This window comes from Pyrgilauda ruficollis, unplaced genomic scaffold, assembly GCF_017590135.1.
Source record: "Pyrgilauda ruficollis isolate IOZ18807 unplaced genomic scaffold, ASM1759013v1 scaffold34, whole genome shotgun sequence".
Taxonomy (NCBI): domain Eukaryota; kingdom Metazoa; phylum Chordata; class Aves; order Passeriformes; family Passeridae; genus Pyrgilauda; species Pyrgilauda ruficollis.
This window is the reverse complement of record NW_024524822.1, coordinates 860,721-875,073: the sequence shown is the minus strand read 5'-3', so window position 1 is coordinate 875,073 and position 14,353 is coordinate 860,721. Positions and strand designations below refer to the sequence as shown.

At 49.1% G+C, this 14,353-nt stretch overlaps 1 protein-coding gene across 9 annotated transcripts in view; it reads left to right on the top strand.

Moving 5' to 3' along the window:
* ZNF618 (zinc finger protein 618) overlaps window positions 1–14,353 on the top strand; it is a 146,874-nt gene that overhangs the window by 106,337 nt on the left and 26,184 nt on the right. For 6 of the 9 annotated variants that reach the window (XM_041474794.1, XM_041474795.1, XM_041474792.1 and 3 more), the window contains 5 exons: window positions 2,011–2,088; window positions 3,070–3,159; window positions 10,320–10,508; window positions 13,134–13,217; window positions 14,287–14,343. In XM_041474794.1, the coding sequence (XP_041330728.1) occupies window positions 2,011–2,088; window positions 3,070–3,159; window positions 10,320–10,508; window positions 13,134–13,217; window positions 14,287–14,343 (498 nt within the window). The remainder of the gene's footprint in view (window positions 1–2,010; window positions 2,089–3,069; window positions 3,160–10,319; window positions 10,509–13,133; window positions 13,218–14,286; window positions 14,344–14,353) is intronic. The other 3 variants (XM_041474796.1, XM_041474788.1, XM_041474789.1) reach the window with 2 other exon arrangements.

The following is a 14,353-nucleotide window of genomic DNA, read 5'->3' as shown; positions in this document are numbered from 1 at the left end:
TGTGCAGGACGTGGCACTGCATGGGTCACCTGTCTGTGCCATGGAGGCACAGTCTACAGGCACTGCAGGAAGAAGTTTGCTGTGCCTGATTCTCTCTGTGTGCATAAAAACAACACCTGTGCTGGGACCAGGGGACCTTGCAGTGTGTCTGCAGTGAGGTTCATGGTTAGGGTGGAGATCCTGGGACTGAGTACCTCAAGGTAAATGGTCAGCCTGATTATTTGCTGGGAAGAAGTTGGTTGCTTTTTGGTTTCTGAATTTACAGGTTTGTTCCCAACATACTTCTCTGTGAAGTACTTCAGATTTCAGAGTTGGGAACTTTCATTTTTCTTGATGACTGTGATGAAGTTGTTGGTGGCCCTTAAAGGGTGACTGTATATGTGGCCTATGCTGGTGACACTTGGACAGAAGCAGTGTTTCTTTATTCTGCCTTGGGGAAAATGAAATATCAACATGCTGGCTTACCCCCTGCTTACTGAATATCTAAAGCTCCTCACCTGGGAGGCCACAAATACTCCAGACCTTCCCTGTGTGTGCTGCAAGCCTGACAGTACTGCTCCTCACTTAGCCAAGGAGAGTTCTAGAAAGAGGCTGCTTGGAGAGCAGCAGGTTTTGAATGGCTGGGCTGTCTCAGAAAAGCAAGTGTTTTTTCACATGGTTGTCCAAAAAAAATGGTTGTGTTTACCTGGAATGTGTGGGCATCTGAACGTGCTCTAAGGACAGCCAGTGTTCTCCTGTAGGGCACCACTGCCAGCTCCCTTCCTCCTGTGGGGAGCCAGAAGAAAATTAGTGGCACTGACAGTCACTGTGAGGGGAATGTGGCTGCCTCAGTGAGAAATGTCTCAGGGAGCTCTGCCGAGGGCCACAAGAAGGCTTGGAAAAGGCTCCATGTGTGTGCAAGGAGTGTCCCAGCTCCTCCCTGGGGCTGCTGTGTTCCAGCACATGCAGGGGTGAGGCACCTGTGCACCTGAACTCCACCTGGAGCCATGTCAGGGTCAGAACAAAGGCCTTGAGCATCTGTGTGTATTAGGGCTGGGCATGCTCAACCAGGTCCTGTGAGGATGCTGCTGGGAAGAGGAGGAACTGGGGCACAAAGCCTGGTTTGTTCAGTGGGGCTGAAATGTGCTGCAGCAGTATGTGAAATGCAGGAGGAAAACAAGACCATTTGAGAGGATTTAATTTCTGTTCTGTTTCTTCCCCTCCTTCTTCTATTCTGTGTTAGTTTTTAGTGTGGAAGGGGCCCCAGAAAACCGGGCAGGTAAGCCGAGCTCCTTTGTGTGCTTTATTTCACAAACCTTTTCGAGCATTCAGTAGTTCAGACACAGCAGGTCGATTCTGAACTTGTAAGAGTCAAAAGAGTTTTGTCAGGGATTGCAGTGGGACAGGGAGCATCCTCTCTCCCTCCCCAGTGTCTACAGCCAGTAGGTTGATGCCCAGCCCTAGCAGATACCAGGCTTTTGTTGCACATACGCTTGGTCAGGCTTCAGACAATCAAAGAAGCAGGTGTTTCCTCTCTGTAGTGATCTTGTAAATTGTTCAAGGCATGCACCAAATTCTTCTCTAAAGTGGTTGGGTTGTGATTTGTTGCTAGCTGTGCTGTTAGCTGATAGAAATCCCAGGCTGGTATTTGATAGGTGATGTGCCTGCAGACTGCATTGCCGTGCCCACTGTCAGCCAGTTCAGCAGCATTAGAGGGGAGATTCCCTGGAAGAAAATCAGGAAATATGGATCAGACTTTGCAATGTGTTCATTCAGTTTTTCTCTGCATTTTTTAAACATTAATTCCCACAAGGCCTGTTAGTGGGCTGGGAGCAGGGGTAATCCTGGGGCAGCTGAGGAAGAGGAGGAGGGACAAGTCAGACAGAGGGGTCACTGGTTTATCATTCCTGTTTTCCAATCCTGTTACAGATGGAAATGTGATTACAGGTGCAGGAGCATTCAATGCCCATGCAGCTGTAGAAGGCAAAGCTGAGGTGTTGTCAGCTGTCCTCTGGTTCTGTTCTCTTGCAGACCCCTATGACCAGGCCGTCATCGCCGCTGATGAGGTGAAGGAGGAGGAGCCTGAACCCTTCCAGAAGATTGGGCCAAGTAAGAGTTATTTTTGTTTCAAATAAAAAGGAAAGCTCAGGGGTTCACTGCCTTTGGTTGCAGTACCTCTAGAGAAAGCAGGAAGCACTGTTACACAGCAGGGCTGGGATTTGGGTACTCACAGGTATGTTCAGGCTCAAAGGAGCATCAAACACCAACAGCCGTGGCCCTAAGAACTGCAGCTTTGTGATGTGTTCTGCTCAAGAGCTCTGCAAAGAGAAGGGGAGAGGAGTTCAGGGAAAAGCAAACTGGCAGGGATGAGAGAGGGCTTGAAGGTGCACTGAGAGCTGGCAGGTGATTCATTCACACTGCCTTTGTGGTGGGTCCTCAAACAGAGCGGAAGGAAACAGAGAGAACACCAGATTTTGCCAAAGCATTTCCCTGAATTTTCCATTTTGGAATAATTTGATTATCCATGGATTTTCCTTCATCTTGCAGCTTGTTGGCAGTTCTGTACTCCCAGCACTGGCAAGAGGAGGAGGTGCCAGTGTGTGGTTACACTCCATTATTTCCATTATCCCCAAAGCAGGAATGAGCAGAGTTACTCCAAGCCCCTTCTCCTGCAAGAGAACTCCACAATCCCAAATAAAAGTTCTCTAATACTTGAACCTGACTGTTTGTTTCCTGGTCTGACTATTCCTGTTGTCCATCCCAGGCCTTCTGTAACCAGAGGACAGATCTGTGTCACCTGTAATACAGACTTTAGAACTGGATTCTCTCCCTTGTTTTGCACACTTGCTGTAATTTTGGCGTAATCTTCTGAAGTTTGTTCAGTTCTGCTGGACTTCTTATGCATGGTCCATCCCTCTGCTTTGAACTGTTTCCTTTCATGGGAAAAGGATGTGTGGATTACAGGACAGGCAAATTCCACATGCATGAGGAATGTTTGTGTGACCTGACCAGCTTCTCTGTAAAAAGGAACTGAGGGTTGTGTAAGAGGGCTGGCCTCCTGCCTGACCTTTGTCCTTGTTCATTTCACAGAAACTGGCAATTACACCTGTGAGTTCTGTGGCAAGCAGTACAAGTACTACACTCCCTACCAAGAGCATGTGGCTCTGCACGCCCCCATCAGTGAGTATTGCTGCAGGGCTGGCCCTCTGCAGGCTGGCACCTCCACGGCTCTGGGGAGTACCAGGCTGCCAGGACAGACTTCCCTCTTGGGGATCCTTCCCCTGGAGCTGTGGGATTACAGTGAGCAGGACACAGATCATGTGCTGAGCACTGCTGAGCTGAGCTGGGATCCCTTCTCACAGTTCACTGTTAGGTCTGGAATGTCTCTGAGCTCCTACCTCAGCCCATGGAATTCTACACATATTCCTTGTGGGGTTGATGGTTTAGGCTCTTGTTTAACTGAGGAGATGCACAACATTTTTATACTCCCCTAAATAACAACTGAACATACATGTTAGAGAAGAAGCATCTTTCTATGAGCTTCTGGGGAATTGTTTCAGGCAGTGAGTTAAAACTGGTTTCAAAATAATTTAAGTGATCTCAGCAGCTTGCTACTGAATCACACTCAATAAATGATTTATTTCAGGGAGCTCAGGACAAGGCAGTTGTCAACAAACTGCACAGCACTGTGGTCTGCACTCCCCACACAGAGGGGAGGAGACTTTAACAAACAGTTCAGTGGAATTCAGTGCAAAATTTTACTAAACACATTGAGAGAAATCTTTGCTATCTGCTGGATTTGAATACTTTCAAAGTCTGCAGAGAAGTTCTTTACAGCTGAACTTCCTGCTCCCTTCCCAGCTCTGCCCTGAGCTTTGCTGGGTGCCCGGGGTGTGCTGCTCCAGGGTTTGGGGTGATGGAGAGGAGGATGAGGGATGGGATGAGGGACGAGCCGAGCTCATCAGCCTGCAGCTGCAGCCGCCAGGGGGCGCGTCCACCCCAAAATCCCCGGGAATCGCATTTTTAAGGGATTGCAGTGAGGCACCCTTGGGTTTATGGGAACATGGTCCACCAGAGTGTCACTTTTAAGGTTTGGTGGCTCTTGACAGGTGCCATGCAGGTTCTCTGCAGCTTGGATATGGACCATGGTAGAAGGTGCAGGGCATAAAAGACGTGTCCTACATCAGCATCACAAAGCTAATCTTGTTATCTGCCATCTGCTGAAGGACCTGCCCCAGTGCTTGGGTTGCCTGCCCATGGAAGCTCCACCTCTTCACCGAGGTGTTTTCAGCCTGAGGGCTGAAAACATTGGTGACCAGCAGCGGGTCCATCTCCTGCCACAGAGGGGCCCTTGGACAGCAGGGCTCTGGGGTCCCTGCTCCCCCTGCAGAGAGCTCAGAAGCAGTGTGCAGTGAGCACTGAGCTTTGCTCAGCTCTAGCTAATTTTTACCTTCCCAGTGCTTCCCATTTCAAGGTGATTTATTGCCACTGATGTCTTCCACCTTCCCAACCAACTGTAGCAATAGCTGAGCTGCTGGTTCTGGTCCAGGCTCTCGAGCAGAAAAGAAACCCCAGCTGTGTTTCTCTGGGAGGAGTGTGCCTGCAGTGGGCCCTACAGTTCCAGTGCCCCCCCTCCCAGGCCCTGCCCCAGTTCTGCAGTAGGAGGCATGTTCTGAGTGCTGAAGCCATTCTTGCACTATCATTTCTGCAGCAAAAGAAAAGAAGCTGCCCCTGCTGCAGGTTGGATCAGAAGGCCCTGAGCTGGGCAGATGGGTTTCCAGTCCTTTCAAGTATCTTTAACTGTGAGGACACTCAAGATCAGATCAAGATAATATTTTCCTAAGGTTTAACCCCCTCCCCATAAACTTTTCTTTTTCCCTTTTTTTTTTAAACCTCTTTTTTCCTCTCCTAGTTCCCATGACCTAAGATTTATGATTTTCAATGACAAGCCACTAACCCTGATGAGGATATGGGAGAGGGCATGATGATCTCCCAAGGCAGGCTGGCCAGTCCATCTTCACACCTTTCTGCTGCTCAGACTCTGTTCTTCCCAAAATCCAAGGTCCTGTGAGGCAGCTGTTTGAAAAGCATAGCTGGCTTTTCTTTGGTCCTTGCAGTCAGAAGAAGTAAAGCTGAGACTGTGTCTTTACCCTGGTCTCATTCTTCTGGTTATAAGGCAAATGCTGAAAATTCAGTCATAGTGGAAATGGGTGAGGAAAGCCCTTCAGCATCACCAGTTCAGCTGTCTGGGTCTCTTCTGGAGTGCAAGCTTCCCTTCCAGAGCCTGTGTTTCTGGCTTTCTGTCATAATGAATGAAAAGTCATTGAAAATGGGTAAAACAAGGAATTATATCCTGCAGCTTCAATAGCATCTTGCAGGATAATTTCTGGTCTGAGCTGCTGGATAGCTGCTGTCTGGAAAAGAGCTCTCCTGTGAGCTTCCCTGGAATTGTTAATGCCAAATGTCTCCTTCCAAAGTTCCTTTTCCTGAATGAGGAGTAGGGGCTTTTTCATAAGATTAGAACTGGGCTATGACTCTTAAAAATAATATTGTTATGCTGTTTCTGTCAACATATTCACTCTTTCGAAGAAGGCTGTCAGAGGCCGTTTCCTAAAAATAAAAGTGGATAGTAGGCACATTCATTGTCCCAGTTTTAGAAACATTTCTGAGTGAAGATTCATGGGGGAGGGTTCTGAGATGTTCCTGCCCTCCTTCAGGCTCTGGCTGCTCTGTAAGATGGAGCTGATTGAACCACGTTTGCTGGGGCTGGGCTGTTGGCATTGTTTAGGATGGAGAGAGAATGTTCAGGGCATGAAGTGACAGAACAGAGGGATTGGCTTCACACTGTTAGACGATAGGGTTAGATGGGATTTTGGGAAGAAATTCTGAGTATCCAGTTAGGAATTGGGTGGGCAGGCCCTGGCACAGGGTGCCCAGAGCAGCTGGGGCTGCCCCTGGATCCCTGGCAGTGCCCAAGGCCAGGCTGGACAGGGCTGGGAGCCGCCCGGGTCCCTGCCCACAGCAGGGGGGTTGACAAGATGATCTTTTAGGTTCATTCCAACCCAAAGCAATCTGGCATTCTGTGACTCTGTGATGAGTTTACAGTGCAGAGAAGACCTGGGGCACCTGGGATGTGAACTGGTTATGAATGCACCAGGAGTGGGATTGAGCTTGGTGAGTCAGGCTCAAGGGTGTTCATTCACCTCTGCCTGGTACCTGCAGATAGAGCCTCAGACTCCTGGGTCATGGAAATGTGGGGAGAGAGCCCTAAAACCAGCACAGCCCTCCATGGCTCTGCTTCCAGGATTGAAATCTAAAGTCATGTCAGGGCCCTCAGAGTACCCGGAGCTCTGAAAGGCCCTGAGCAGCCCCACATGGGGCTGTGCCCACAGCCACACTCCTGCTCCAGCCCTGCTCTGAGCCACACACCTGCCTGAGGTGCTCTGTAGGATGCTGGTCTCAGTTCAGTTGTGCATGTGCACATGCCTGGCTGTGGGTCCCAAGGGTTTGTACCCCAACCCACAACTGAATTCTCACCTTGATGTCAGTCAACCCTGTCTGGACACCCTGGACCTCGCTGAGGATCACTGGTCCTGGTTAACCTCACCAGAGCTGATCCTGCTGCTGACCTGTGGATTGACTTGCCAGCCTGGCCACACACCTCTCTCATTGCCATGAACTTCCCTATGACCCTTATGATGGAAGCTGGCTGTCACCTCTGGGCCTTGCTCCCTTCTCTCAGGGTCTTGGGATGGGCCTTTCCATCCCTGGGATCATTTTTGGCTCTCCAGGGGACAGACAGACCCACCCTGACACCTGAGATGCTCAGGTTCATCAAGGCTTGCTGCTCAATTCCTTCCTGTATTGGATGCACACTGGATACAATTTATTCATCCAAAGTGCTTAAATGCAGTGTTTCATTGAGGCAGCAGCCATTTTGGTAGTACAGCTGGTTTCCACACACAGACCCTGCCTAGCCAGGAAGAAAACAGCTCCAGATTCCAGCTGGATGGTGTATCTTTGTTTCCACCAGTTCAGTGAGAGAAATCTGTGAGTTCAGGTGCTTTTCCCAGTCTGATCCCATAGTGTTTTAACAACAGGCTCCACCTGTTTGTGTGTATAAAGATACACATTAAAAATTTGATAGGTTTGAGCAGAGGGGTTTTCCTGTGGAAAGACCTCTTTGCCACAGCCAAGGTGTCTGCTCAGAGTATGGAATTCCAGGCCATTGTTAAGGAATCATTTTCCAACACGTTCAGTGAAGACAGTTTTTTCTCCATAGGTGGCTGTATAATTCCATCTGAATCTCCAAAATGGTTCCCTACCCATCCTGACTATATCTTTCTAAAGAAATACCATACACAAATTATTAACCAGAATTTTTACCTGGAAAGAGTAATGTTGCTGGGACAATGTGGTCCCTGTTGTGGTGGTGCATTGTGGTAGTGTGTGGATTTGTGTGCCAGATTTTCTCCTTGTTGCCACAGCTTTTCAATCACAGTACTTTAGGGTCTTCCCAAATCCAGGAAAGTCAGGAGGGACCACTGTGATCTCTGAACTGCCTGGAGAAACACATTCTGTAGGATTGCCAGGATTGAATTGCACACAGATGTGCTTTAGAGAGACATCTAATCTTGCTTTTGAGTGACAGAAAATGCAGCAATCACATAAGGTAATTATTTTGATGAATTATTGCCTCCACTAAATTAAGACTAAAATTATCCAGCTGTAGCTTTGAGCACTGGGTCTTATTTATAACCTTGTGTGAAGGAGGACTAAGTTACTGAGCTTCTGTCCTTTCTAGACCTGGCCTAGCCTGCTCTCCAGGCCCTGGTTAAATCACAGGAGTGACTTGTGTTTCCATTGTAAGCTCTGCTGTTCTTGGCCCTTGGTTATCCTCTTGTCTCCTCCTCTGAGTGTTCTCCAGTCTGTTCTCCACCTTGGGCAGGGCAGGCACCATCAGTGTGAGGGTCAGGAAGGATCTGAGAGCTGGCACTGACTTCCTGATCCCCATGGAAATTCCTGATTGCTCCCCAAGGAGCACCTCAGCCTCTTCAGCCTCAGAGTCCCCCTGGGAGCTCCTCTGCAGCCAAGCACAGCAGTGACCGAGCTTTTCCTGCTGTCAGGCTGGAGCCCCTGCTGTTCCCAGCATCTCCTGCATCAGGTGTGTCCTTCAGCACAGCCTGGGCCATGCTGCAGGGCTGCAGCACAAAGCCCTGAGCTGACTGACTGCAGACCCTGCAGTGAGAACCACCCTCCACATCACTGCAGCTTCCACTGGGACGGGTCTCTGCTGCCTTCTGAGAGGGTTTGAAAAGCTCCACAGTGGCAGTTATGAGGTCAGCTGCCCATGGTGCTGTCTCCAGTCTTGCTGCAGATTTTGAGGCAGGAGGTTTTTTGTGGCCATTCAGCAATTCAGGATTTTCATTTTTAGAAACATCTTGGCCTTTTCATCAGCCTGAGGCTGTGAGTTTCACAGTGAAGGTGACTTTTCCAGAGTAGAGCAGAGGAGCTGTGTGATGCTTTCTACCTGTGTTGCTCAGCCTTCAGAAGGAATTTGGCATCTGATGAACTACAGACTGAACATTTTTTTTCCAGTGAACTGTTAGCTTCCTCCAGACTTCTAGAACTGATGTTCCTTTGTCTGTCTTGCATTGCTGCTCAAAACTCTCTCTGCCTAGTGTCAGCTGGAGTAGTCTTCTCTGTGGGGTCTCAGTTTGAAGACATACTGTTTGTTTCATTTGGGAGGAAGAACAAGAAATTTTGGAGGTCATCATAGCATTGAGACTTCTGTCTTCAGGTCCCAGAGCAGTATCTGGGCTGCAGAGGATGTGCAGTGATGCTCTCTGTGTCTGGCACTGAAGAGTTGCTGATGGCTGTTTCTCATGGCATTGATGGGGAATAAAGCAGACATTGGTGGGAATGATCCTCATGGAAAGCAGACAATCCACAAGCTGGAAAATTTCATATCTGACTACATTTTTGCTGGCAGTTTGGCAGCAGCTGGAGGAGGATTATCCATGGAGATTGAAAGGAAGCATAGAGAGCAAAACAAGCCTCCTGCCTATTTATCTAGCTGGAAACCAAGCAGAGAAGTATCCTGACTAAACTATGAGAAAACCAGTGCATAATTTCCTGCAGAACTACACTGACATGTAGGAATTGTCAGCTTGGGGCTGTGTGTCAGAGCAAGTGAATCAAAACCCCTGGAAACTGCAGTGTGAATGTTGTGAATGTGCAATTGTGAATGACACACTCCCAGTCCCCAGTGCTGCTGATGAAGGTGAGAGCCAGTCACAGCCAAGGTCTGTAAAGTCTCCTGGGATTTTGGAAATGAGCATCCTGTCCCAGCCTATGGGACTTCTCCCCTGTTTCAGAGTTAGGCTGTGGTGCTGCCATGGCCATCCCCTGAGAGCTGCTCAGTGTGGATGGGTATTTCTCACTCACACTGTGTAGGATGTGTAGGTGCTGCTGTTGTCCCTCCACCTTTAGGCATCCCACAGTATCACTGTAGAAATCACTGGTAGGGAGCTGGGACTCTGGGTTGGTTAAACCTTCTTTGTTAGTGATTTTTCATGACAGGTGATTGGAGTGGGGCTGGGGCTTCAGGGCCCATATCCAGATTTCCATAGAAGAGGCTCCTTAGGAGTGAAGGGGGTTCTCAGACAGTTTCTCCATTTTTGTAATGGTTTATTTAATCCATGTGGCCCAGACAAAGGGCTGTCCTCCTGAAGGTGTTTCAGATGACTTTTGGCATTGACAATTCCTGGTGATCCTCACTGTGTGCTGCAGAGACCAAAATACGGATGCCTTCAAAGAGCATATCCCAGTAATATTCAGAATTTCTCCGTATGTCACCAGTCTGGAGATGGGAGCAAAAGCCTTTACTCACTCTGCCTCCTAATTCCATTCCATTCCATTCCCAACAGCGCCCTTTTCTTTGTATTTGGTCAAAGAGACAAGGAATGTAGCTGGAGATCACTAGGATTTATTCAAGGCTCAAAAAAAAAAAAGATGTTAACTTCTCTCAGACATCTGAGTAGTTTAGAAACCTGTTCCCAATCCATAGAAATGGAGGCCAGAGCTGCTGATGCCCCCAGGCAGGCCGTGGCAATCACACAGTACTCCTGGATGGATGGGGTGATTCCTGCAGGAGCAGGGATGGGTTGGTTGTGTGGCAGTTAGAGGTGTGGAAGGGAACTAAGGAGCTTCACCAGTGTCCCCTGGGCTCGGGGGAGCCCAGCTCTGTGCCAGGGGCTCGGTGGATCACCAGCTCCAGCAGGCCCCGCTCTTGGAGCCCCCTGGCTGTGCAGGCACTAGTTCTGAGTGTTCATATCCAGAGTTCTCTCGATCTCCACTCTTCGTGGCAGTGAAGACACAGGCGAGCCAGTCCAGCAAAAAGTCCCCGGCGTCCATAAACCGCTGCTCCAGCCTCCTGCACCGCGCGCCCTCCGGCGTCCCGCCCGCCTCCCAGTCCCAGATGTTCCGCGCTCCCAATTCCGGATCCCCAGGAAGCAAGGCCATCACAGGTACCAACTGCCTTTCCGTTTGCTGAGCTGCTCAGTGTCCAGTCCTGCCCTGGATAGGCTTTTCGCCCTTCCTGGCCTCAGTCTCCATCCATGGCTGTCCCAGAGAAGCTGCTCCCAGAAGCAGCTCAGGGGATTGAGCCTTTATAATCCCTTCCCAGTGACAAGTTGTTTTTGTTAAACATCATGGTAACCACAAGGTGCAAAATACCCTGTTTCAAATCCTGGTGTCACAAACTGAGAAGAGCTTCCTGACAAGGATTGGTGTAATGGCTTGTCAGGAATGGGGATTTTTGCTTGGTTTTCAGCACTGTTTGGCATTTAGTGTTTGTTTCCCTCAAGATGATGTTCTCAGGGCTAGGCCTGTGCCTTTGGAAGTGAAATGGAGTTTTCAGGTGTTTTCACAGTGCTCCATTCCCCACAGGAATCTCCGAGAGATAAACAGAAAAATCAGTATTACAGAACTATTACTGAGAAGTTAGAAAATGCAAGTTAGGATTGATCATCCCATTGTCTCAGTTTCCTCCTGGAAAAGATCAAGCCTAAAAAAAATTAGAAGAAAGAAAGCAAAGACTGCTGAAAAATAACTGTTAATAATTAGGGTGTAAAACATAGTGTGCCATGTGCAGTCCACAGGGAAGCACCCTCTTAAGTCTGTGGGACTGATGGATAGAGATTCCATCTGGGTGCAGAAGAAGGGCTGGTCAATCAGTTGATGGTTAAACACTCCTAGAATGTCTGGCATGAACAGATGCTGAGTATGAGAGGTGGCTGTGGTGGGAGAGGCCATGGATGCTGAACAAGGATGGGTTTTGTTGGATAACACATACCCACAGCTGCCAAGGACTTGGTCCATACAGAGAATTTTACTTCACATTCAAAAGGTTCTAATACAAGGAGAGAGAACAGAGTGAGCTGCCCTCTCAGTGTGGGAAGGGCACAGTAAGACCAAGCAGGTGCATTAAACCAGATTTTTCTTACTGCCTGACTTGGGGGAGGTTTTGGGGGGGGAAGCTAAGGGATGAAGGCACAACCACCATGCAAATTCTTTATACAGGTCTTTGGACACCTCCATCTCACTTCCACTTGTGACATAAGCCAGGACTTGAACATGGGTCTCTTGGGAGGGATGGGTTGACCCAAACCGTGTTGTCACGGTCTGATTTTCCTGTTATTTAAGGCCTCTTGTTTCTATTATTTATCTCTCAAGTGGCCTAGGTAGATAATGTTTCCAGTTCCTTTTCAGCCCTGTTTGATGTATTTCTGTTTCAGTTGATTTGGTTACCAAGTTTGCTTGTTTTTCTGAATTTTAGGAGTCAGGAGTGTAGTTGATTGAGAGTTTGAGAAGCCTGCTCAGGACTTGGAAGGGTCCACTGAGCCAAAATCCACGGGCTGGGCTCTTCCTTCATTTGAGGTCTCTGGTAGCCCCAAAGCCCACGTGTGTGAGCCACGCTGCAGCTCTGGGAGGCTGCAGGGACCCAGGGCATCTGCCAAGTCCTGACAGTAGTTGTGACCACTCCAGTGGTCTGCAGTAATAAAATCATGGTCTGGCACCACTTTTCAGGAGTCCCCATCACTCCTGAATGAAAGACTTGTGTCCCCAGCCCTGCCCAGTCTGCAGGCTGGGCCCAGCAGAGCCAGGCCAGGTCATGTCCACATGAAGCCATGGGTGACAGTGGGCTCCAGAATGAGAGTGCAGAGCAAAGGTCTGTCCAGAACAGGCCACACACATTGCTTTGGCCAGTTTATTTTCTTTAATCTCTAGTTTATCCTTTGAGCCACCACAGTAAATCCATTTGCCTGGATATTGCAGACCCAGTGAAGTGAGACAGGACCTCCTTGCACTGTTGAGCTGGTGCTGAGGGACACCAGCTTGAGCAGGGTGGGAGGCCTCGAGCTGTGCAGGGATGCTTCAGGACTCTGTGGCCACTGCCAGGGGCAGGAAGCACCTGGATGCCCTGGAGGAGCCTCCCAGTGCAGTCACTGGGATCTGCCCTGTGCTGTGGCTGGAGTGGGCAGAGAGGGCCCTGCCAGGAGCAGGACCTGGGGGGCTCAGGGAACAAGGGCACTGTTGGGAAGCACAGAGCCAGAGGATCTTCCACAGCTTTTCCAGACATGGTGGGCAGGCCCTGAGACAACCCTTCAGGCCTCTGCTTCAACAGTTCCAGAAGAGTGTTTAAGAAGGGAGTACTTTTCTTGTACTGGGAAGCACAGTGCTTTTGTAGGTGACACTTTGGTGTGGTGCTGAGGCCCCGAGCTCAGTCTCAGACTGGTCACCTGTGCTCACAGGAATTAAGGGCTGCTTGTTGCCTTAAGGACGAGTAAGGTAAGGGTTGGGGTTTTTTGCAGGGGAAGAAGACATGACCTTTCTGGTTCAGTCAGGACTGGTGTTCATAGGCTCCCTAAGAGCCAATCCAGGCCACCTCAGCCAGAAGGCATTCAAGAAAAATACCCGGCTGTTATCCCTTCACTGAATCTGGCCCATTTGCCTCCAAAATGAAGTATTTGACCTTTCTGCTGTATTCAGGGTCTGTGATTATGTGGCACAGGAGCATGCCTTGCCTCCTGTCTGCCTGATTCTGCATCCAGTGTTGACCAGTCACCATTCCTGCTTTGTTCTCCACCCAGCAGAAAATGCTTTCAGCAGAAGAGTGGAAGGCAAAGTGCAAAACAACTTTGAAGAAACAAACAGCAATTCCCAGAACTCCAGTGGTAAGTGTGGTCACCCTTTCCTGCTGCTTCCATATTCCTCTCCAAGCAGGATCCAGCTGTGCTCAGGGAATGTTGATGTATTATGGGGTACCTTGTTTAAGCTCACAGGCAGCCAGCCTTCCTGGGGTAGTGCCTTGTTCTCCCTCCTCCCCAGGCTCCTGGCACCCCAGCCCTGTCAAACAGGCCATGAGGGATTCCTGCTGCTAAGAACCAGGTACTTGAGCATAGATTTTTCAGAGGGGAGTCAAGATGTTGAGAAAGGATGGATGGAGATCAAAGCGGTCCTGGTGGAGCAAAGACACTTGCAAGCAGCAGAAGTTTGAGGACTGTGGGTAGAAGAGCAGTTTGCAGATTACAGTGATGCTGAGCATGACAGTTTATTTAAATGTCACTGTAACCAGTGTCCAGCTGTTTGTGCAGTCACTGCATGGAGGTCACAGTAAATCAGATGTGAGACCAAAATACATGTGCTAGAAGGAAGGAAAATCCCCTCCACTTGTGCAGTTTCCTTTCAGTGTTAAGTCCTTGTGGTAGTAACTGAACATAACAGTGGCCTAGACAATTTTGTTCAGGTCCACCAGCTACAGAGTTTTCTGTGCAATGTTTTTATCCTGCCTGTGTACTGCCCAGCCTTCCAGTGGGCCACTACCATTCTCCATGCTCCCTAATTCGAGCAAAAATGACAGACCAGATGAAATGGAAATTTGGCATCTTGCTGCAGAGATAAATAACATGCCAGCAGAAAAGCCTGGCCTCCCTCCATTCCCCATCCAAGAGAAGCAGAATATGTGGTGTTGGCAATGTCCCTGGCTGGAATGGGCAGGTAAGGGGTGGGATATCCCCCTGGAGCAGGTTACACTGTGTCTGTTGGGTGTTACATCTGCCTCAGAAGCAAGTAAGGGGTTTTCTGGAACCATGTTGAAAAGCAGGGATGTGATGTTGGAAAACCCATGTGTGGTAGCAGAGTGGGTGATGGGAAATGGGCAAAAAAGTTATTTGTTGCTAAAATACTGTGTGTTGTGTTTTGGGGAAAAATCCTGTACTAATCCATCATTCACCACAATTGCAGCTGGTCATTCGGGGACAGAAAAACCTAAAGAAAAGAGGTGTAAGCAGAACCCATCAGGTGAGCTTGT